This window comes from Phasianus colchicus, chromosome 1, assembly GCF_987193195.1.
Source record: "Phasianus colchicus chromosome 1, bPhaCol1.hap1.1, whole genome shotgun sequence".
NCBI classification, from domain to species: Eukaryota; Metazoa; Chordata; class Aves; order Galliformes; family Phasianidae; genus Phasianus; species Phasianus colchicus.
Genome location: NC_143436.1, coordinates 87,434,788 through 87,459,029, shown reverse-complemented (window position 1 = coordinate 87,459,029; position 24,242 = coordinate 87,434,788). Strand labels below are relative to the sequence as shown.

At 41.1% G+C, this 24,242-nt stretch overlaps 1 protein-coding gene across 1 annotated transcript; it reads left to right on the top strand.

Annotated features, from left to right (window-relative positions):
• The first annotated feature begins 559 nt into the window (after positions 1–559).
• ZBTB11 (zinc finger and BTB domain containing 11) lies at positions 560–20,163 on the top strand. Its single transcript, XM_031613081.2, has 11 exons — positions 560–1,125; positions 3,324–3,559; positions 4,190–4,421; positions 5,511–6,334; positions 11,469–11,648; positions 12,127–12,363; positions 13,170–13,314; positions 14,008–14,125; positions 14,419–14,577; positions 15,047–15,222; positions 16,179–20,163. Exons 1-11 carry the CDS (start codon positions 816–818, stop codon positions 16,703–16,705), a joined length of 3,144 nt encoding a protein of 1,047 aa, XP_031468941.2. The 5' UTR covers positions 560–815; the 3' UTR covers positions 16,706–20,163.
• The last annotated feature ends 4,079 nt before the right edge of the window (positions 20,164–24,242 follow it).

The window sequence follows — 24,242 nt, the reverse complement described above, 5'->3', positions numbered from 1 at the left end:
GTCTTGCTGTCTCATAAGAAAGCCTAGTCTGGTGTTTGATAACTACCGTGGTTACAAAATAAATCAATAAAATATCATGTGCATAACGAGAACTTTCTGTGCACGAACCTGTATTTGTTGCCTACTGCTACACAAGTCAGAGGAGCTCGCCTCCACCTTTCCTGCACCCTCTGATGAGACAGCTGAGGAACAGCAAGGCCCCCACGAAGCCATCTCTTTCTGAGTTCCGACACACCAGCTCTCAGCCTCAACCCATACTTGGTACTCAGATCTCCGGCCGTCTCTGAGACACTTCTACCAACCCCGTACGACCCGGCGGATAACCAAGCGCTCGGCCAGGGTACTGAAGCACGCACTCAGAAGCCCCACCCAGGGCCGCTCCAGCCCTCAAAGCCTTCGCCCACATCTAAGATGGCCGCCGCCAGCCTTCCGCCCGGCTTGCTCCGTGCCCGACTCTAAGATGGCGGCCCCACTCTTTCTATCCCTTCCCTGCGCACGCTCACCCGCCCCCGCCGCGGCGCGCGGGCCGCTGACGTCACTTCCTCTTGTGCAGCAGCCATTTTGTCTTTCCGTTGCTGCTGCTGCCCGAGCTTCTCCCTCCCTCCCGCCGCCGCTGGCCGCGAAACTCCAGTTCCCCCTCAGGCCCGGCTCCCGCCGCCCGTCCGCTCCCCTCCCCCTCGCTACGCCCGGGGGCGGCCGGCGCCCACCCCGCCACACGCGGATCCCCGCAGCCCCCCGGCACCCCTCTCCCGGGGCCCACCGCACACGGCCGGCCCCGGGAGCGGGAGCCCGGCCCCGCGCCCCTTCGTCTCGCCATGTCCAGCGAGGAGAGCTACCTGGCCATCCTCCGCTACCTCACCAACGAGCGGGAGCCCTACGCGCCGGGCACGGAGGGCAACGCCAAGCGGAAGATCCGCAAAGCGGCCGCCTGCTACGTGGTCCGCGGCGGGACCCTCTACTACCAGCGGCGGCAGCGGGACCAGCAGCGCTTCGCCGAGCTCGAGGTGGTGCTGCAGGCCGAGCGCCGCGCCCGCCTCATCCGCGCCGCCCACCTGGCGCCCGACGGCGCGCACCGCACCCGGCTGCAGACCTGGCAGGGGCTGTCGCAGAAGTACTGGTGGCGAGGTGAGCGCGGGGGGCACCCGCGGGGAAAGCGCTGCCGCGCGTTGCCGTGCTCGTCGCCTTCGGGACGCTGAGGGGCAGTGCCTGCGTGCACCGCCGCCTCGTGGCTGGCGCTTTGGGAGTGGGAGACTTTGCCCTTCGGAGGGGGGTGTGTTGCGAGAGGACTCCTGCTTGGTGCTTCTCGAGGCTCCGTTGGCCTTAGGTCGGTCTTTAGGGTGTCGGCGTCGCTGTCGTAGATGTACCAGCAGCACCGCTGTTGAGGGTGGTCGTTGCACTCACCGTTATATTTGCCTGTTTCCTTCCCATGAGGAGCTGCACGCACGGAGCTAACCCCCAGCTGGGAGCAGAGTGATGTCACAGCAGATAGAAACAGTGCTGTGTTATAACATCAATAATTCCCAGTCATAGCTTTCTTGCAGCTGAGCCAACAGCTTGGTGTCTGTGTTCCCTATGGAGCTGGTGTTCTACTTTCAATCTGAGGTATCCATTAAACAAATCACCAGCTTCTCGGTTGCCCAGGGCCTGCTTTCTGTTCATCCTGCTTCTCTTGTTCTGCTTTTTTTCAGCTGTCAGTAAGCGAATCATAGGATGGCTTAGCTCAGAAGAGACCTTAAAGATGATTGAGCTGTGGGCAGGGCTACTACTCACCAGATCAGGGCCCAGTGCCCCATCCATCTGGGTGGGCTTTGAATAGTTCTAGGGATGGGGCATCCACAGTTTCAGTGGGCAACCTGTACCAGTGCCTCACCACGCTTTGAATAAATAATTTTTCCCTAACTTCTGCCCTTGCTGCTTTAGTTTTCTCTGTCGTAATTTGTAGGCTTCATACTCTAGCTGCAGCCCATCCTTCCCGTCCAGATCTTGTTGAGTTGAAGGTGTGAAAAAGGATTTGGAGTCTCCAAGTTGATAGACGCGTTCTGAATGATGGTCTCCTTGCCTTCATGTAGGTTCTCATTGTCTGCCCAGCATCAGACTGTTGTGGTATCTGCTGCTATCCTTGGCACCTATCCATCCATGCATTCTTAACGAACCTCAGTTTATCTTCTGTTTGTCAAAATAGGGCATTCTGTATCTTTTAATTTTATTAGATAGCTTTATTTGCATTACCTATCTTTTCTTATTTCTCTTATAATGAGAATGCTAAAATTCACACCTCGCTTTCAATTTGTGTATTTTATTTTTTCTCTCTTTGAAGACAGTGCTTTCCCTGCTGTGATGATCCTCTCTTGGTGTTAGGGGATAGCAGCTTTCAGTCATTCATCATTCGTAGGTTGATGCTGACCTATTGGGGCTGTAGCTGGGAACCAATGGGCTGGAACATGGCTCAAGGGTTGAGAATGGTATTAGAAGTGGGATCTGCAGGCAGGAGACCTCATGTCCTGCCCAGGTTTTAGCTGGAATCAAGGGAACATAAACCATGTCTGAAATGGGCACAAAATGTCCTGTGTTTTCATGTCTTGAGTTGCTTAAGGTCTGCGTTTTGCCAGTCCTTAACAGGAATGCATATTTAATGGTGGAACATGACATGTTCCACAATAGTATGAGCAGCACGAGTCTAATGCAGTGTCAGCCAGGGTTCTGGGATGTGATAGATTTTGAAGCATAAAGGAATGGGTCCTATGGGCTCTTATGCTGACCTTGTGGAGAAAATGGATTTGGATTCACAACTGTACTCTTGAACCCCTTCATGTCTCAAAGGTGATGCTGAGGTTAGGAACTGTTGAGTATCCAAAATTACTTGGTTACATCTCATAAAGTACTGTAGGGAAGAGTTTCTTTAAACTTCTAGATTCTAAGCAGCTGAGTTAAATCAGTGTTAATGATACATACCAGTGTCATTGCCTGTAATTCAGTTGGTCCCAGTTTTGCAAGAGCCTTTACATAAACTTTTTAATTCTTGTCCTCTTTAGTGAGGACAAAGGGAGATCCATTTGCGTGATACTAATTGCAGGATCCATTTACAGCTTTCGTTGTCTTGGGATTCTTATAATGAACGTGTAAAATGAAATATTTTTCCTAGCTTAAAAATTATACAATAGTGTGATAGACAGAACTGGTAAAAAGAGAAAGGATAGAGAACTGACTTCATTTTTCTTAACTAATCATTTCATATATTTTTGCTAATCACATATTTAATTATGTTTTTAAGGTCAGTTGAATGAAGATTAGAAACCTAATTAACTTCTGTTAATTTTCCTTAGGTATTCTTAAGCAGGTTAAAGATTACATTAAAGAATGCAGCAAGTGCCAGGAAAAGCTAGATCGTTCTAGATCTCTGTCAGATCCTTCAGAAATGCTGGAAGAGCTTGGACTGGATGTAAAATCTCATGAAGACAGTAATGAAACAGATGATGAAGTGAGTAATGCAGCATCAATCCCAGCTGCATCCCCAAAGCCTGTGAAGAAGAAGCCAATAGCAAAACATGAGCTTGTATTTGTAAGTACCGTTGTATTTAAGATGTTTATGCATTTCTGGTTGTATATCTATTTTCCATTGCTATGATAATCTGATAATCATAAGATGACATATAATTTGACAAAGATATTCAGTATGTGGAAGCAGGTGACTGGTATATGTGACGTGAAACCAGTGATAGTAGGTGGCCTTTGGAAAATAAAATGACTTCAGTTTCTATATATACATGTGAGACTTGAGGGAAAATGAACTGCAGAATTATAAGTGAAGTATTCCATATAAGATTCTCATGATATTTGTATCTGTTACTTAATAAACTATGTTATGTTTATATATAAAATTTTTGATGCTAGTAAGCAGGGGTTCACATATGTAAAGGCTACTGAATCTAGAAGCAGTTTCATGTTGCAGAATTGAAAAATACAGTAAAGGAACTGATTGGATACGTCTTCCCATGTTTCCTGTTTGTTTTAACTGTTTGGAGGGAGGGTGAGATTTGGCATGTCTAAAAAAAGAGAATGATAGTAAGATAATACAGTCTTAACTACTTTTATGGTTGCAGCAAATAATTGTCTTTGTGTTTCAGTATGAATGCTTAAAGAATGGCATAGTCTAAATGTAATGAAGTTCTCATAATGTTGTTTGTGGCAGGTTGACAGTAAGGGCCTTGTGAAGCAGTCGTCTTCCAAACATTGTCTGTCAGTCTTAAACCAACTGAATCAGCAGAGGCTTTCCAATCAGTTCTGTGATGTGACTCTGCTGATTGAAGGAGAGGAGTACAAAGCTCACAAATCTGTCTTGGCAGCCAACAGCGAGTACTTCCGAGAGCTCTTCATTGAGAAGGGAGCTGTCACTAGTCATGAAGCTGTAGTGGATCTGTCAGGTAAATTGTTGTGGGTTTCAAAGATAAAAATTGTTATCTATGAAGTAAGGAGTACAGTATTTGCTTTAGTCTCTTCTGAATGTTCAAGACAACCAAATACTTTATCTTTTTTTTTCTTCTCTTAATCTCTGAGTATTTTGTATGCATTTAATGCTTAAGTAATCGCTCTGGTTTTGCATATCTGATCTCCCATATTGAATTGACAATAGAATTCCATCTCCTAATTTCTGAGAATCTTTGGTTTCTTCTTTTTAGCTTGTTTACATGCGTTTTCTTCTTATGTTAGTCTCAGTCTTTAAACGTTCACCTTTGAAAGACGTGAAGAAGAAATGTTCACTGGCTTCTCAACAAATCGAGAAACAAATACTAAATTGTCTCATGTCTGGAAAACATCGCTACCCTTATTTTTGCTTCTTTCTAAAATCTTCTGTTTCTTTGAAGATGGGAGATGGTCCAAAAATAAATGCTCAAAAAATAGCTTTGTAGTGATGAAGAATATTGAGCAGAACTTGCATGTGTTCCATTCTTTTCCTGGTGGTTTCCTTACAGTCTCTCTTTGCATGAACAATAGACGTGAATGAACATGTATGATGGTCCAGAAGGTTCCCCAAATATTAGATGTATGATTTATTGAACTGTGGGAAATTATACCAATTGCTTCTTTGCAAGCTTTTGTTTGTTTAATTTTTTTTTCCCCACTGGCCACTTTTTAGCCTTATTTTTCAGAGCATCAGTTGCTACTTAACTCTTAAGTACTTTCTGAATGTAGCTGTCCAGAAAGACGTGGGTTAAATTAGGATTAATTTGCTTCAAAGATATTCAAACAATCATCTTAAGAACTTTATCGTGAAACTACTTCTGTTCTACTTATTAAAAAAGTTGACTGTCCAAGAACAAAATATGTAAGGAGGATGTTTTTGTGTAAGTGGTGGTGATTTGGGTTTGAGTAGAGGGGCTTCACATGAGTATGTTTCACTCTAAATTTCAGACTTAACCATATCAAAGGTGAGCTGTTGTATCTATCATGGGATATTTTGGTGTTACAGGGGGGTCATCAGTGTTTGCTCTAATCTTCTGTTTTCTTGGTAGGGTTTTGCAAGTCAAGTTTCCTTCCACTATTGGAATTTGCTTATACTTCAGAATTAACTTTTGACTTCTGTAGTATGGCAGAACTGGCCATGCTTGCCCGGCATCTCCTCATGTCAGAGGTTCTTGAAATCTGTGAGAATGTTCACAAACAAATGGAAGAGAAACAAATTACAGTGTACCAAAAGGGAGATATTCAAACAGTAGAATCAACACAGAATTTAACAGAGCAACCTGCAGTTGAGATGCCTCCTGTGGACAGTGCTGAGCAACCTCTGCCAGTAGAGCTGACGGCCAGTGAAGTGACAGCAGCTGTGAACGGAGCTCCTTCCTCTGTTGAGTCAGAGGAGAAAGCAAAATCCCAGCCTGGCGTACCACCCCCAGGGCATGTGGAGGCCTCTCCTGATGATGTTTCAAAGCCTGTGGAACAGTCTGAAGCAATTGAAAATGGTGTCAAAATGCAGCTGGTAGAGAGCGTTTCAAATAGCCCTATGTCTTCCAGGCAGCCTGAGCCATCACTTGTGGAAGCCATGGATACAGAAAGTCCGTTGGAAAAAGAGACAGATGAAAATGAAAATTGTAAAGTAAACACAGAGACTACTTCTGAAGACTCCTCAGAAATGCTCAAGGAAAAGCATGGCAGGCAAAGTAGAGAACAGAGCCTTTCAGCTTCGCCACCGGAAAGCTTGGCTTCCAGTCAGGATGACACTTACAAGAGTAAGCTTCGACAGCGGTCTGTTAGTGAAGGTGGATATATCAGATTGCATAAAGGAATCGAGAAGAAACTGCAGAACAGAAAAACAAATCCTAAATCTGCAATACAGCAGGTATTCTTCTGTTTAGGCCTGTTTGTGGTTGTAGGTCTGTGTTTCCAAACCAATTTGAAAAGACTGTTTCTCATTTCCAAGCACTGTCTGGCAAATGTTTTGTTTTCTTTTTTGAGAAATCAACATTACTACAAACCGAAGTAACTTAATATGTGACCATTGTTGGGGTGGGGGGGGGGGAGTATGAATTGTTTCCAGATTGGAGATTTTTGGAATGCTTGCTATTCTTAGCCTAGCTTGAGTATCACCCTCATAGCTTCTCATGGTTGGACAGAAGGTGTATCTACTCCCTAAAATTCTTAATGTCCTGCAGATTTATTTCTTAGGTGGCACATGTATATGTCAGTGATAAACAAATATGTAGATATATAGATCCATTACTGAAGTCAGGCCTACATCTGTTAAGACTCACATCCTAGGTAGGTTTTAAGACAGTCGTAAATCACAATGATCCAGCCCTGCTACCTTCAGACTGGGACTAGTAAATGTAATGAAAAAAAGAGTAGTGATATCAATAAGCAAGCACTTAGACACAGTAAATGCTTAGTAGCTGAATATATGTATTTTTTCTTTTAATGAAACAGGTCTTATTCTGTCCCGTTCAGGAGCCTTTTCTGTTTTGGTGTACATGGTTATGTGACATTGATCTCAGTGAGTGTTAGGGTTTTTTTGTTGTTGGCTGTTTTTGTGTGAGAGTAGCCTAGAATCATAGAATGGTTTGGGTTGGAAAGGACCTTTGGGATCATCTAGTTCCACCCCTCTACTATAGACAGGGACACCTCCCACTAAACCAGGTTGCTTAAAGCCCTATCCAGCCTGGCCTTGAATACTTCCAGGAAGGGGGCATCCACAACCTCACTGGGCAACTTGTTTTGGTGTTTCATCACCCTCACAGTAAAGAATTTCTTCCTGATACCTAAATCTACCCTCTTCCAGTTTAAAACCATTTTTCCTCATTCTGTTGCTACCTGCCCTTATAAAAAGTCCCTCCCCAGCTTTCCTGCAGGCCCCCTTCAGGTACTGGAAGGCTGCTGTAAGGTCCCCCCAGAGCCTTCACTAGGCTGAAGAGCCCCAATTCTCACAGCCTGTCCTAGTAGGGGAGGTGCTCTTGTCCTCTGATCACTTCCATGGCCCTACTTTGGACATACTCCAACAGCTTGAAGTCTTTCTTGTGCTGGGTCCCAGAACTGGATACAGAACTCCAGGTGGGGTCTCACAAGAACAGAGTAGAGGGGCAGAATCACGTCCTTTGAACTTCTCTTGATGCAGCCCAGGATACAGTTAGCTTTTTGGGCTGCAAGCACACGTTGCCGGCTCATGTTGAGTCTCTCATCAGCTGACACCTCCAAATCCTTCTCAGGGCTGCTTTCAAGCCATTCCCCACCCAATCTGTATCTATGCTTGGGATTGCCCTGACCTCAGTGCAGGACCTTGTGCTTGGCCTTGCTGAACTTCGTGAGGTTGGCATGGGCCAACTTCTCAAGCCTGTCCAGGTTCCTCTTGATGGCATTCCTTCCCTCTGGTGTATCAACTGCACCGCTCAGCTTGGTGGCAAGTCTGCAAACTTGCCGAGGGTGCACTAGATCCCACTGTGCCCATCACTTACTAAGATGTTAAATAACACTGGTCCAAGTACTGATCCCTGAGGTACACCGCTTGTCACTGGTCTCCAATTGGACACTGAGACACTGCAACTCTTTGAGTGTGTCCGTACAGCCAGTACCTTACCCAGCGAGTGGTCCATCCATCAAATCCATTTTTCTCCAATTTGGTTACGAGGATATCATGTATGACAGCGCCAAACGCTTTGCACAAGTCTAGGTAGATGATGGACTTACTGATACTGTAAGTCAGTCAGGTTACTTACCATTAGGTAAGTCAGGCATGACTTACCGTTGGTGAAGCCATGTTGGTTACCACCAATCCCTTTGTCTTTATTTTCCATGTGCCTTAGTAGGGCCTTCAGAAGGATATGCTCCATGATCTTGCCAGGCATGGAGGTGAGACGACTGGCCTATAGTTCCCTAAATCTTTTTTTTTCCTTCTTGAAAATGGGGGTTATGTTTCCCCTTTTTCAGTCAGTGGGAACATCACCAGACTGCCATGACCTTTCAAATATGATAGATAGCGGCTTAGCAACTTCATCTCTTGGTCTCATCAGGTCCCATGGATTTGTGCACCTTCAGGTTCTTTAGATGGTCTTGAACCTGATCTTCACTTACACATGCAGATCTTCCTTTTCCCAGTTCTCTCCTTTGCTTTCTGCAGCTTAGGTGGTGTGGCTACAGCCCTCGCTGGTGAAGACTGAGGCAAAGAAGTCTTTGAACACCTCAGCTTTCTCCTTATCGCTTGTGACCAGGTCTCCAGTCTCCTTCCGGAGAGGGTCCGCATCTTCCTTGGGCTTCCTTTTATCACTGATATACCTGATATATAGAATTTTTCTTGTTCTTCTTTCTGCCTCTGGCTAGATTTAATTCTATCTGGGTTTTAGCTTCTCTAACCTGATCCCTGGACAACTTCTTTGTAGTCCTCCCAGGTAATCCATTCCTGTTTCCGCTCCCTATAGACTTTCTTTTTGTGCTTAATTAAGTCCAGGAGCTTTTTGTTGATCCATGAAGGCCTTCTGGCATTCTTGCTTGCCTTCCTTTTTGTCAGGATGCACTGCTTCTGGGCTTGGAGGAGTTGGTCCTTAAATACTGACCAGCTTTCTTGTGTCCCTCTTCTCTCCGGGCCTTTATCCCATATCACCCTGCCAGTCAGTTCCCTGAAGAGTTTAAAGTTTGCTCTCCTGAAGTCCAGAGTAGCAAGCTTGCTGCACACCCTCTTTGTTGCTCTAAGGATCTTGAATTCCACCATTTTGTGGTTACTGCAGCCTAGGCTACCCTTAAGCTTAATGTTACTCACTAGCCCTTCCACATTGGTGAGGACAAGGTCCAGCATAGCACCTGTTCTTGTGGGTTCTTGTAGCATCACTTGGAAGAGGAAATTATCAACACATCCCAGGAACTTCTTTGATGTCTGGTGCCCTGCTATGTTGTCCCTCCAACGGATATTGGGGTGTTTGAAGTCCCCCATGAGGACCATGTCTTATGAATGTGAAGCTACTCCTATTTGTTTACAGAGGGCCTCATCCACTTTAGTCTTCCTGATCAGGTGGCCTGTAGCAGACCTCCACTACAATGTCTCTTTCCTCTGCCTTCTCTTTAACCCTAACCCATAAGCTCTGTCAGCTCCTTGTCTGTCCCTAGGTGGAGTTCCATGGACTCCAGCTGGTTGTTGATGTGGCAACACCCTTTCCCCTTTCCTGCCTGTCTTTCATGAAGAGTTTATACCCAGCTATTCCTATATTCCAGTCATGGGAGACATCCCACCATATCTCAGTGAAGCAAATGACATCATAGCCCTGTAGGCATGCACGTGCCTGCATCTCTTCCTGCTTGATCCCCATGTTCCGTGCATTAGTGTACAGGCATTTGAGTTGGGCTCTAATTGAGGCTGATGTACCAAATGCAATTCCTTTAGCTTATATGAAATGGCAGCAGTGGGTAGTAGTCTGTGGGATGTACAAGGTCTGGCAGCCTCTCTGTCACACCCTTGATGAGTAAGCTTTGCTTTATTCTTTCCACTTCACTGCGTGTTACAAAGAACTGATAATTTCCAGTGTTCTGTGAAGTTTTCCCATTGTAGATCTACCAGTTCCAGACTCAGAGGTGTAATTTGTTATTGTTATCCTAGCAGGTGGTAGCATTAGTCTCTATTAACAGGTTAAAAAGTTAAAGCCAAGGTACTGAACTGAGGATAGGCAAAATATATCAAGTGCTGTATTTATGACTTCTGTTTTTTTTTCTGTTTTTGGAGGGGGATTACTTTGAAGATAGTTTCAGGAAGAGCTTTACTTAAATTACTTGACAGATTTTAAGTTCCTGCCCTTGAGAGAGGAATGTTTTAAATAATTGTTCACAATTTGTGTTGAAAATAGGTTTCAGCTTTCATAATCCATTTCATAGTTCTGCGTTTTTGTCTCGTGCTTGTCTCAACTTCGCATGTGGTGCTGGATGTTATATGAGGATTAGGAAAGAACCGCTCCTTCCTGAGGTCCCAATTTTGATACTGGAAGAATAACATGACAGAGAAATGGCAGCAAAAAATACTGCTGCCTTGAATTGCAATAACTGCAGTTGGCATGGAGATGTCAGGGATAAAGCATGAATTTTCAGAGCTCTTACTAATCATCTACTGAACAAAATGATTTGTTTGGCTTTGCAACTTGGTCAGGTTTTATAAGTTTTCAGAGCAATAGCAAAATGTAAAAAGACTGAATACATCCTTATGTTGAGTTTCAGTTTGTTGATGTGAGATAAGAGCTAGCATGTTTTAAAAACCTGCATAAATTTTCATGTGTTGAGAGAATGAGGAGAAGAAATGGAGATGCAGGGTACGTTTTTCCCTTTGCCTTATTCTCAAAAACATGAAGGGGAGATACCCAATAAAAGAAATTTCAGCCTGATCATATCAAGTTTGAATTTTAAAGAGCCTGGAAGTAAGTTTATATGAAGGAAAATGAAATTACCAATTCAAGGTAAAGCTACCAATACTGCCTAACAAAAAAGTTAGAATACCCCTAACTGGAAATAATTTTGCTTAAATATTGTAAACTTATTTACAGGTTGTGACTAACTTTTCTCATTAGCTGGTAAGAATTATTGAAGCCAGTTTTTTTTCTGTAATTTGATGATTCTGAAATAAATCCTGAAAGGGGATATTGGATTTAAAGAAGTAGTTGGGAACATTTGGTAGAAGTTATGATGGGAAGTATTTGTGGTTTCTCTTTGTGTATCCCTTAGCTTGCACTTAGCCAAGCTAGGTTACTTAGTTACTCAGGGCTGAAGGATTAGTTGTCTCTGAAATGGAGACAATTAATTATAATCAGATCATGGTAGGGAAAAATGCTCCTGTTTTAAAACCACAATAGCTGTAAACAGAAAGGGCATTACTTTTCAGTAGCTAAGTGTAAACTAAGCAGGACTAGTTGATGTTACAGTAACAAAGAAATAAGCTTTACTGCTGACTTTCAGAGGAAGTATGAATTGTATTGTAATAACATTCATTCACAGGTTATGCTTTTCTGATGTAGGTTGCCATGAAGCTGGTTCAGAGAGGGAAAAAAATGAAACAGCCCAAAAGAGAGACCACAGAAAATAACGAAGTAGAAGCTCAGCACAAATGCACTGAGTGTGGAATGGTGTTCCAGCGACGCTATGCACTTATCATGCACACACTGAAGCATGAAAGGTCTAAAGATTACAAGTGCCCAGTAAGTTCTTTGTCCATAACCTTGGTATTAAAATTCATTCAGTATTAACATTCATAAATATTTTTCTTGTCTCTTAGTATGTGCTTTTATTTTCCTCATAGATTTTAGAGTCAGATGGAGCCCTGATCTGACTAGGTAAAATTCAGTGCAGCCACATGCACGTGCTCCCATGTCACATGATGCTATCAGGCACACTGTTGTTCATAGTGCTGGGGTGGGTTTTCCTCCTTACCATAGCAGTACATCTGCAACTATGTTTAGATTAGCTTGCAAGTTGTAGCCTTATTAGGAAGCTATCAGCACTTCTTTAGTTAGCTATAAAACTCAACATTTAATTAACCAGAGATAAAATGTCTATCGGAGTCAAGCTGCAGATCTACCTAATCGAATTACTACTCTTAAAATCCTTGATTTAGCTTTTTTGGAATTACTTTTAAATGTTAAAGGCAAAGTAAAGTTGTAATGTTTTCTTTTCCAGTTGTGTAAAAAAGAATTCCAGTATGGTGCCTCCCTACGAGCCCATCTTGTCCGGCACACGCGCAAGACTGAGGTGAATGCTGCAGCTGATGGTGTAGAAGAGACAGGCGTGTCCTCAGTGAAGGGGAGAACTAAACGGGAATTCATATGTGATATATGTGGGAGAACTCTGCCTAAGCTCTATTCTCTCAGGATACATATGCTCAAACATACTGGTGTAAAACCACATGCTTGCAAGGTAAAGAGAAAATTATTCTGTAGTCAATTTAGTGATGTCTTTATTATATTTTAATATTGACTGTCTGTTCTAAAAAATAGATTAATTATAGAATCATAGAATGGCCTGGGTTGAAAAGGCCCATGATGATCATCTAATTTCAGCCCCCCTGCTATGTGCAGGGTCGCCAACCAGCAGACCAGGCTGCCCAGAGCCACATCCAGCCTGGCCTTGAATGCCCCCAGGGATGGGGCATCCACAACCTCCTTGGGCAGCCTGTTCCAGTGTGTCACCACCCTCTGTGTGAAAAACTTCCTACTAATATCTAACCTAAACCTCCCCTGTCTCAGTTTAAGACCATTCCCCCTTGTCCTATCACTATCCACCCTCATAAACAACTGTTCCCCCTCCTGTTTATAAGCTCCCTTCAAGTACTAGAAGGACGCAATGAGGTCTCCCCAGAGCCTTCCCTTTTCCAAGCTAAACAATCCCAGTTCCCTCAACCTTTCCTCATAGGAGAGGTGCTCCAGCTCTTTGATCATTACAGAATGGAGAAAATGCTGTAACATTCCTGATGATATTTCTTGTAGTCCAAAACTGAGAAGTAGAATTGAAAAGATTGGAATCTTGAAAGTTAATGTTCTCAGTCTAGAAAATGTATTTGCTTGAGCATTCTTAACAGACTTGTTTTGCTACATGCAAGCTTGGTCATCCTAGTTCCTAAGAAATCCAGGAGTTTTTTCTGTGTTTGAAGATGACAGCTTTTCAAAGCAGGTGTGTTTTAAGTATTGAGATTTATTTGTTTTTGGATCTGGATTTCTTTTTAGGTTTGTGGAAAGACCTTTACATATAAGCATGGATTAAAAATGCACTTAGCACTTCACGAAGTACAGAAACAGTTCAAGTGTGATTTGTGTGAGAAGTCTTTTGTCACAAAAAGAAGTCTTCAAGAACATATGAGCATTCATACTGGTAAGTGAGAAGGAGGGGGAGCCTTTTACTTTGGATGGCTTTTGTATGCTGGTGAATGCTAACATTGCTCTTCAGTGTAAAAAGTATTGTTAGAAATAAGTAGTTTTTCCCCTTGGTCAGCCTGTTGACTTAGAGGTAAGCAGTCACTTTGCATTCCTTTTCTGGGCATATTTCACCACAGCTTGAGGTTAATATGTAAATATTATATATGAGAACAAGGAGTCATGTTTAGTCTGTTCCTATGTTTTTGTTGTTTATGCCTATATCATATCGTTTCAACAAAGACAGACAAGGGGCTGGAATATTTCAGAGCACGTACACTTCTGGTCTTCAGAGGACAACTTGCTAAGTTAAATTTCTTCAGAACCCATGTATGTTTTACAAGATTTTCTGTATTAATTAAACATTTATAAAGTAAGAAGATACTATTTGCTGCTCTTCTAAATTACTTCAGTAAAAGATAAATGTTTTTAGTCAATATGAGAAATATCCTTCAGTTCTTATTCCTACTTTTAAATAGCTTACATCTCATATTGTTTTCCTCTTTCATGGGATATTATTTGTATGGTCTGCAACCTGTAGGTGTTCTCATCCCTTCAGCTAAATTCCAGGAGAAGAAGAAAACATTCTCACAAAGCATTCCAGAGAGATGGAGGCTTATCTTTGTAACATGCTTGGTTTTGTTTTTGTCAGGAGAATCCAAATATCTTTGCACCATCTGTGGAAAATCTTTCCACAGGGCATCGGGACTCAGTAAACACATAAAGAAACACCAGCCAAAGCCTGAAGTTCGTGGGTATCAGTGTACTCAGTAAGTTGTTCCGTGGTGGTGTTTTTTTATTGAGATTAAAAGCAGCTCCTCTTTGAAACACAGCTGTTTGTTTGTCTGCAATAGGATTTGTAAAGTGCTGAGTGATAATAATTTAAAAAGAAAAAATTTAAAAAAGGCATAATAATACATACATTGGAGAGAGAAAACGTTTTTTAACTAGTCTCATGCAATTGTGTTGTAATGTTCTTGTATACACCATACAGTACACTGAGCAAATATTGTATCAGTATTGATGACACTACATTGGAATGCTAAAACCTTTACTTCTACAGGTGTGAAAAGAGTTTCTATGAAGCTAGAGATCTCCGTCAGCATATGAATAAACATTTAGATGTGAAACCATTTCAGTGCCAGTTCTGTGGAAAATGTTACAGTTGGAAGAAAGATTGGTATTCTCATGTAAAGTCTCACTCTGTCACAGATCCTTATAGGTAAGAAGAAATGTACTTAACTGAAATATATGAGATTATACAGCTCTACAGCCCTAAATTAGTCAGCAAGGAACTGTTTAGTCTGTGGTAAAAGTGCTAATTGTTTGTCCTTGACTGGGGCCTTGAGTTTTTGGGAATGGATAGATAATTTCAAATAGTGTAGTCAAACTGGTAATTTGCTGGCACAATCCCGGGGCTAATACATAGGAAGTCATAAGAGGATAATTGTAATTAGTTTAGAAATGCTTTGTATGCAATCTTGCTGCTCTGGAGTGGTAAGTGGAAGCTTTGTGGCTATGAATAGGAGAAAATATGGCTTTCACATTTTTAATTATGGAATTACCTATCATATGAAGCAGCGTTCCCATTAAATTTTACCTACATTAATTAAAGTTCAATTTTTGTTCAAGCAACATAAGAAAAACATAGGATAATGGTTCTGACAGATCTCCTATTTAACACGTTCTAGGTGTAATGTATGTGGTAAAGAATTTTATGAGAAGGCTTTGTACAGAAGACATGTGAAGAAAGCCACGCATGGGAAAAAAGGAAGAGCAAAACAAAATCTGGAACGAGTTTGTGAGCATTGTGGAAGAAAATTCACACAGCTCCGGGAATATAGAAGACACATGAACAATCATCAAGGTATGTAGAAAGCAGGTAGTCAGGACATTCCCCAGCCCCTAAAAATATTGCAAAGAGGAGATGGGTTTTCATTGAATCTGTCTGTCCTGTGATGCAGGAGACACAGAAGTTCTTATAGACTAGCCAGTTAGTTTTAGGCTTGTCCTAATTAGTTAACTTGCTTGCAGTGATTCCCAAAAGTGGCTGTTGGGATCTTTCTAAAATTATGATGGCATGGGAACAGTATCAATTTGTCTTTCTCAAGTTTTAATGGAAAAGGAATTTTTTATTTTTATTTCTTTTAGAAATGATAAAAAGCAGTGTATCTGGTAAAGGTTTGTATGTAGTAGTTTGGAATGGGCACGCAGTTAACAAAACGTTTCTAAGTCAAGAGAACTGTTGGCTTGAATTTAGAAAAGGAACTACTGGAAATTGGTCACCTGCCTGATTTCTTACAAGATTATAAAAACTTCACATCGCATGCAGTATTTCAATGTATGCAGAGTGAAGGAGGAAGAAAAAAGCTGTAGATGGCCTTAAAAGCTAACTAGAATAAGTGCTGATTTGATGAGAGGTGTGTTTAGAAAGATTTACAGAAACAAGGTGTGACTGGGAATATAAGTAACACTCTGTTAAGTAAAACATCATTTCCAAAGAACATCACAGGTAAAAATAATAGTATCTGCTTTAAATTAAGAAGCCATATGTAATAGGGAAGAAACTGTATGAAAAGGAATGTTTAAAAAGAAATTTTGGGGAAGTAACACTAGTTTATGAAGAGCACTTGTGGAAAGGAAAATCTTAATGTCCGGTTCTTGCACTATAGTGCATTACCAAAGGGGTAAGCGAAATCCTTTTCTTGTACAGAAAAAGTTGTGCTTCTATGATTTCTGTTGTTCTGTTATACTGCTGTCCTCTCTGTCATTTTTCATTGTTTTACAAAGGCTGAGTCTGCTTTGCTCTGCATTTGAGAACAGGTGTGAAGCCATTTGAATGTCTAACTTGCGGAGTCGCCTGGGCTGATGCACGCTCCCTGAAGCGCCACGTGAGGACGCACACTGGAGAACGACCGTATGTCTGTCCAGTCTGCAACGAAGCTTACATAGATGCCCGGACGCTAAGAAAGCATATGACCAAGTTTCACAGGGACTACGTACCCTGTAAAATTATGCTGGAAAAAGATACTCTTCAGTTTCATAATCAGGGGACGCAGGTGGAACACGCCATCAGCATTTTAGCAGCAGACGTGCAGGAACAAGAAACTGAGATCAGCGTTGGTGGTGAGGAGATTGAGACTGTGGTGGTGACTGGAGACACGCTTGAGGCAATTGAAGCAGTTGCAACTACTGAGCAATGTTCATCAGTCTCTACTCTTTCTGACCAAAGCATCATGCAGGTGGTAAATTATGTACTTGCACAGCAGCAAGGACAGAAAATGGCTGAAGTTACTCAGGCCATGGAAACTGTAGAAGTAGAAGTAGCCCATGTTACAGAAACAGAGTGAGTAGAGCCTGTAAGAGAGAGCAAGGGGGCCAAAGTCTTACCATATGGGGCAGCCAAGCTTTAGCTGGGTATCTGAGACTTACAGTGACACCTATTCTCAAACAGTTAATTCCCTGTACTGAATTTCTTGGCTATGAAATATTGCACTGTGTGCTACAGGGAAAAAGTTTAAATGCTTCAGTTTAGGCCGATGCTTTGAAGGCAAAAATGTTTGTACTGGTCTGGTTTAAAAAAAAAAAAAAAAAAAAAAGTTGGACTAATAATATTTCCTGTGTTACTGGGTAAGTATCATGCTGTAAATTTAAAAACATGTACAAAGAAGCTGCACTAAAATGTAGAAACATATAGCAATTGATAACTTTTGTTTAATGTGCATTTCATCAAGTTTGTGAGCAAACTACCAGAGTTGGGTTCCATCTCCTGCCCAAAACAAGGGAATGATGAAATGCTTCAGCTGTGCTTTGTGTGTGACTTACAGAAAGTCTGAGGCTTTTGTCTTTTGGCAGATGTGACACCTGCAATCAGTGAATCCCAGTTTGGCAAAAGTTATTTAAATTTCAAGTCAGTGGGCAGCAGGTCCAAGGTTCCACAAAAAACTAATGGGCAGGACTGCACTGATGTCTGAGGGTGTGGTACTCTGAGATGAGGAATACAAGTTCACTGGAAGACAGCCCATTTCAAAGATACTACTCTACAGTAATCTGGCTTTCATTTTTTAATTGAGGAGCTTACACATCATCCTCTATGCACGACTATGTTTAGGTGAATAATGTTTAGGTGTGTAAAGGAACTGTGTTGTTATATATATGCAAAGCGGGTAACTTAGTGATGGATATATTTCTGCATTAAATTTGATACAGAAAGTTGTAAGTAAAAGGGATGTAATGGCACATTTCTTTGAGAATGGGCGTATATTTGTACTCAAGGAGTCCTGCTACTTATGATCTGATTTGGTATCTTGCTGATGGGAGGAGCTTTGACAATTCCCAGATGAGGGACACAGCAGTATCAGGGTAGAGAATTATGAGTATCTCAGTATCATGTAATAAATTGGTCTTAATGTCTTCTGGAGACTAGTAATTTTATTGCTGCTGTAACAAATGCTAGGGCAAGCTAATTACCTACTGTTATACTATATGGATTGAAAAATTCCTACTAGGTTTTCATACTAGAAAGCTTGACTCGCAGCTATGCTTGGCCCTAGTTGAAATGTCTGTAATTTAGTACTATGTACTGTATGCATCTCAAGGTGTGGGTTCTTTCATTTTTAAGTTCTTTTTAAACAACAAATGTGTCTGGTTGGAGATGACGGGATGTATGTGAACAGTCAGAACTGCATTCTTTAAATTAATCCCTCTAGCATTGTCAAATGCTTTCCAACTTTGACAGCAGCAGTGTACCCAAGGAGGCCTGGAATGCTGTAGGGTACACTTGGTAAATGAAGTTAGATTGCGTATCTCTGTATCCATGAAAAAGATGCACTGAGGAGCACTGCAAAATCCATGATTAAGTGACCACTTCATTTGAATTAGTATTTTTACCTTCCATCATATTTAACTATGAGCATCTGCTTATGAAGCTACAGCACACTGTTCTTTTTCTATTTTACAGGCACTCAGATAAGCAGTTGTTGACATATTTTTTTCCTTAAGGTAGTCTAAGTAAGTTCTTGCCTTGGATTTGTGTTAATGTGTGGATGACCATTTTGGATTTGAAGGTCATCCTGCAGAGAAGTAATGTCATTTATGTATCCTGCAGCCTTTACAAGTGTGGATTTTTTTTTTTCTGGCTACCCAATTGAGTAAAACTAAGAGGAATACTTTGGGGGAAAAAGTACTGCTAGCTTCAATTTTATATGGTAAAGGAATCTCGAGATAGCCATCCTGCTATAAATTATAAAGACATAAGTAAATTAACAGTTCTTACTGCCATTATGATGGGATAAAAATAGACTGCTAGTAATCTTTAAAACTTACTCCAGTGTTTGTATCTGACAAATAATTATGTATTAAGTGATGAAATTTTGAGAAAATACAGCTGTAAATAATGCTAGAACATTATTTGTATATTTAGTGTGTTACCTTACAAAGAATATTATTGGCACCTCAGTTTAATCTTTGGTGCATTAATTTATTTGCCCAGTATATGGTAAAAACAGAAATTTCAGAGCCTGTAGAAGTGCTTTAACTGATGTGATGTCCTGCCATTTAAGGAAAAAAAAAAAAAAAAGCAGATAAAAAACCACCTGAAAAGTTGTTTCATAAGCAAAACTCAGCCAGGAATATCAAAGTTGAACATTGGAACGTCCCTTTCCTGATGTACTGTGCCTTGCCTTTTCAGAATGGCATGAGGTTAGCAGGGGCTGTCGATGCCTGCTTTGCTGTTCCTGTGTTTGTACAGTTGCCTTATGTTTTTCTTTAGATTTCTTAAGCTCTTAATTTAAGATTCTCCCACAACCTATTGGAAGACTGCTAATAATGCAGTTGATATTATTTAAGTTGATTTTTAAAAAAAAATAAAGCTCCCAAGATGTATCCATTTATATTCCTAGTAATAAGTTCTTGTATATAATTTGATCTGTAAACTATACTGTTTTTATTTAGTGTTTGATGTATAAAGTTATGGTTTCTGTCATTAAATAAATCCAGTATTGTCAGAAATTATTCTCTTAAGCAACCTTTTTTCTGTGGAAAAGGTTTGAGTTATTTATTCCTTCTCTGTATTCTACTATCTACATTGGTTCCTCTAAAAGTAATGCCTCCACAATGCAAAGAGCAAATAACACCTTGATAGAGCATATTCTCAGCTACCATTTTTCAGCACAGTCACCATCAGTAGCTTTGCATTTTCACCAGCAATGAACGAGAGCCACGCTCATGAAAATCTGCACCAGCAGAGGTGCCCTACTGTTTCATAGCTGCCTACAACTGCATCGGTGCTAGGAAAGTAGGAAAACATGGCCCATGTAGTCCATCTTTCATTGCCCTGAACAGACGGAAGTCAGAAGTGCCAAATCTGACCTATACATTGGATGAGGTAGGACAGTCCAGCCAGGACAAGCAATTTGCTCCATGGTGTGCCAACTGGTATGGAAGCCTGGCGTTATTGTGTTGGAAGAGAAAGGTGGTCGTCTTCTCTGACCTGACTGGAAATTTGAGCCTTGAGCTTAGACAGTATTGATGGTTTGTAGTGGTTCCAGGAAATCCAGGACTGTCTCTTTCCTACCTCAAAAGACAATGCACAGCTGTACTCACTGCTGCATATTGAACTTCTTTGATGGGGAATTCACATGTTGCCACTCCATGTTACTTTGAGTTTGACTTGTAGTGCTGATGCCATGTCTCATCACCTGTAATAATGGGATCCAGGAAATAGTCATCTTCAGCTTACTTTCTGTTATGCTTGTATGTGAGCATCTTTGGGACCTACCTGGCAAGGACTTTGTGACATTTCAACATTGTTTCCAATGCATTGAAGCTGATATTCAGTTCCATGCACAGTTCCCTGGTTGTAATCTGCTTGTTTGTGTGGAAATGACTGAAACTACTTTGTGACATGACAGCTGTGCATGGCCATCCAGAACATGGCTCATCTTTCACACTGCTGTTGCCACTGCTGAAATGCACCACTCACTGCCTCACTGTGCTCACACCCACTGTTTGGTTTCCATCAGTGTCCAACAAGTGTTGATGGATGTCCACGGGTGCCATTTTTTCTGCATGGAGGAATTCAGTTTTGCCTCAAACACACTTCCATGCCAGCTGTCATTCTGCCAGACCACCCCCCTGCTGCCATCTGTCACAGCAACATGGAAGAGAATGTTGGTGGGAAGGTTCCACCCCTACTGCCATACCACAATCTGCCTCTGACATTGTGGGCCAACATAATAACATAAGAGGCATTACTTTTGGAGCAGCCCTCATCTGTATACCTAGAAGGCTGTTCCATATGGTTCATTTAACACCTATATTCAACTTCTGCTAAAGTTAAATAAACTTGTATGAGGACTGGAAAACCACTGCATTCCTAAATTAAGACATGGACAGACTAGAGCACAACAAACATTGTATAAATGTATACTTTGGCTGTGTTTACACTGCTGCCCAGGAGGAAGCATCATGTGATGCTTATGTCCCTACTCTGAGCTGGGAAGTTCTCCAGCATCACACTCCTGGCTGAAGGACCTTAGTTGTCCAGCTGCCTTCTCATTACTGCTAGCAACTTAAGGCAATGCTGGTGTTGCAGAAAGGCCAGCTTTGTTGCTGCTTTGTTCCTGGGGAAGTTGTTTTGTTGGGATTTGTTTGTTGGTTTTCTTTATCCTGCTCCCTAATTGAAACATTAGGACTTGAGCACATTAACACTTAACATTTTAGCATATTAGCTAACTCTTCTGTGAGCCCACACAGGAATCTAGGCTACATCAGAATTACACGTATCAAAATTAGGGTTTCAAAAGGCTGATTACAGAAGGAATAACATGGCCTAACAATGAACAAATACTATTTAGTAAGGCTGCAACTATAGATTTAAAAATTAAAAACCACAAGTGATGTGTGGATAACTTTCCCCACCCTTTCATTTGAGCCAGAATCATATAACTCATGGCTGTTAAATGAAGAGCTGTGCATATCTAAAGCATTGGAACTGTGTACCTACTTAGCAGGCTAACCATTAGGTTATGTCACAAGTCTACTGTGACTATGAAGCTCACTCATCAGCTATGAGACTTGCCAGAAAGCTCAGCAACATATGAAAAGTAAAGTATGTTTCTGTAAGAGAGCTTTGTCTTATAAATACTAGCATCAGCATTAACTTATTCAGTGCCACTAAGTTCAGCAGCCCAGGCTAGTGCTAAACAAGCACATAAGATATGCTTTATTTTTTTTCTTACCTAAGATATGCTATCTTCATTATTACTCATCACACTATACTGCTTTATTTTGTGTCTGCAACACCAGAGTGTAGTTTTATGCATAAATATGAAAAGCTACCAGATTTTTTGCACAGCAGCAAAGGCTGAAATACCATTTTATAACCACCTACTAAGCATCAGCCAGCACTTAAAACATAATGATTACAAATTATGAAAAGCTAGGGGAAAAAAAAAAAGGAGAACTGTATATTTATTATGACTTTCATTGCCTTAGATTAATATATCTGTACTTCAAGGAAAGTATTAACATAGACTAGTGACTTGAAGTTTCAGCAGAACTCTTGCTACAGAACCACAAACATTTGATCTGTGCATCTGTTTCACTATGAAATCCAAGCAAGGAACCAAATTTAAGAAAGAGGTCAAAGATGAGCAAAGGTTTTTAAGATCTCATTGTACACAACTTCATCAGATAGTTTATATTCCAGTTGCTAGCTGTGGCAGTCACTGCCACTCTTACCCACTCTGCCTACCCTGAAGGGTAGCTGGCATATATCTATTTATACTGCAGAATGAATGCACATAGATTTTAACGGTTTACTTGGTACCTAAAAACTCCAGCTCGGGCTCCTATCACTCTTAACTTAGAAATGGAAATTCACAGACATTTAATAAGTTATACACAAGGTTAAAATGTAACAGCTCATGCTTCTAATTTTATAGATATCCATGCCTCTACCCAGAGGCAATGGCTCCAAGTTATTTAACAAGTAGCTTTCCTAAGTAAACACAGTGTAGTTTTTAAGATGTAAGTATGTATCAGAGTTAAAGAACTCTGTTAGGCAGTAAAAGGTTCTGGGCTTCTACACTAAACGACCCACAGCATACAGAACTCAGCACAGCCCTGTCAGTCCTGACAAGGAGGTGCCCTACGAATCACAAGCCTAGCAGAGATGAAGTACAACAGGCCTCAATACAACTGTGGTAACTGCCAGGATGAGGACGCCACAACATAACATCTGCTTTTGCCAAAGTTGTCTGAGTGCTGTAGTTAGGTAATCTACTACAAGGAAGTAAACCCACAAAATTAAAAGAGCATCATCTGTTACCTTACAGACAGGCAGCTTGGTACTTTCTTCTGCTTGATTAAATATAGATTCTGAGAATGTGGACAGTACACTACTTACATTTTTAAAGGAATGAAATAGGGATTGAGGGGCTACACCAGTAATACTTGAAACTGCTACCAGTAGCTGCTTACATTCATTATCTTTTGTATAATTAGTGTTAAATGAGCTTGGATACACCAACAACCCAGCCACAAAGGAGGTTCAAATGCAGTCTAGGCATGGAAAAGGTTACCAGATAATTACTTCTCCCTTCACCTTATGTCTTAAATGTTTTACAAGCTTCTCAGGTGCTAAGTAAGGCTTTACTGCTAAGCAAGCATAAGCCTACTGAGTTAAAAGTGTAAGTTGTGTGGATAACACATTTCAACTACTGATAGCCAAACACATCTCTCTATAAGGCAGCTGAAGTCTCTGCAGATGCCCTGAAAGAACTTAAGACAGCTAAATCAGGTAGTTCACAATTAATTTTAGAATTCTTTAATATTCTTACAAAAAAAAAAAAAAAAACAGAATCCCTGAAATATAGCTTTCCCCTTTATTACTACTGTATTCAGACAATGAATATTGCATTGCAGAGGAAGCCCAGAACTCCAAGTGAAGTTCAGGCTAACATTCTCCTCAACCATACTTCTCAGATCAGTTCTTCCTTGCATCAGACAACAGACATCTTTGTAACTACTAGATCAAGCTTGTCAGACATTGTCTCAAGTGGATTTTGGTAATCCTGGTTAGATTTTCTTCCATGCAGCACTGAGAAGGAACTCGAACTTCAAGTGAGACGGGATTTCTGCTTACCTTCAATTCAGATCTAGAAGTTATTGCAGTCTCTCACAAAGACTAGAATTATATTTACTGACCACGGAAGTAAATCAGACAAATATAAAACTGTTATCTGACTTCCACAAAAGCTACATCCTAGCAAGTCTGCTGCTCTGCCTACAAATACCAGGAAACTGTTGAAATCAATACCTGCTTCAGCCGAAGTGGTGGAAGACATGGTTGACAGCAGGATTAATTAAGAAAGGTCTCGCTGTCACCCTCTTACTCCAAATCCCCTTTTGCTTTCTCCTAAGACAAGAGACCAAGAATGTATCCAGTAACTGATAAGAAGCAAGATAAAACAGCCACTCACTAATAATACCTACTATCTTCAAGGATTTCTTTGGACAAATACAACCATACGTAGTAAGTAAGTGAAATGCAAATGCTTCATTTTGCCTTGCAAGCTCCACTAATCCCCAGGTTAGGTTATCTGTTGTTGTTTTGTTTGTTTCTTTGTTTTAAATAAACCAAAGATTTCTGCTATGGAAAAAAAAATAATGTATACGTTTTTATGTTACGTTTATAACAAGGCTTTTAAAGAAAATAGTTACAGGTATTCAACTGCATCAGACTTCAAAAGAAAAAAGATTACACATACAATACAAAAATACAAAAAATATTTTTTTAGAACATACAAACTCAAAAGTCTAAGTGGTCAGAGCTTTCCTAAAATAAAATAAAAAAATACAACTGAAGATGCACTTTCCTATCTG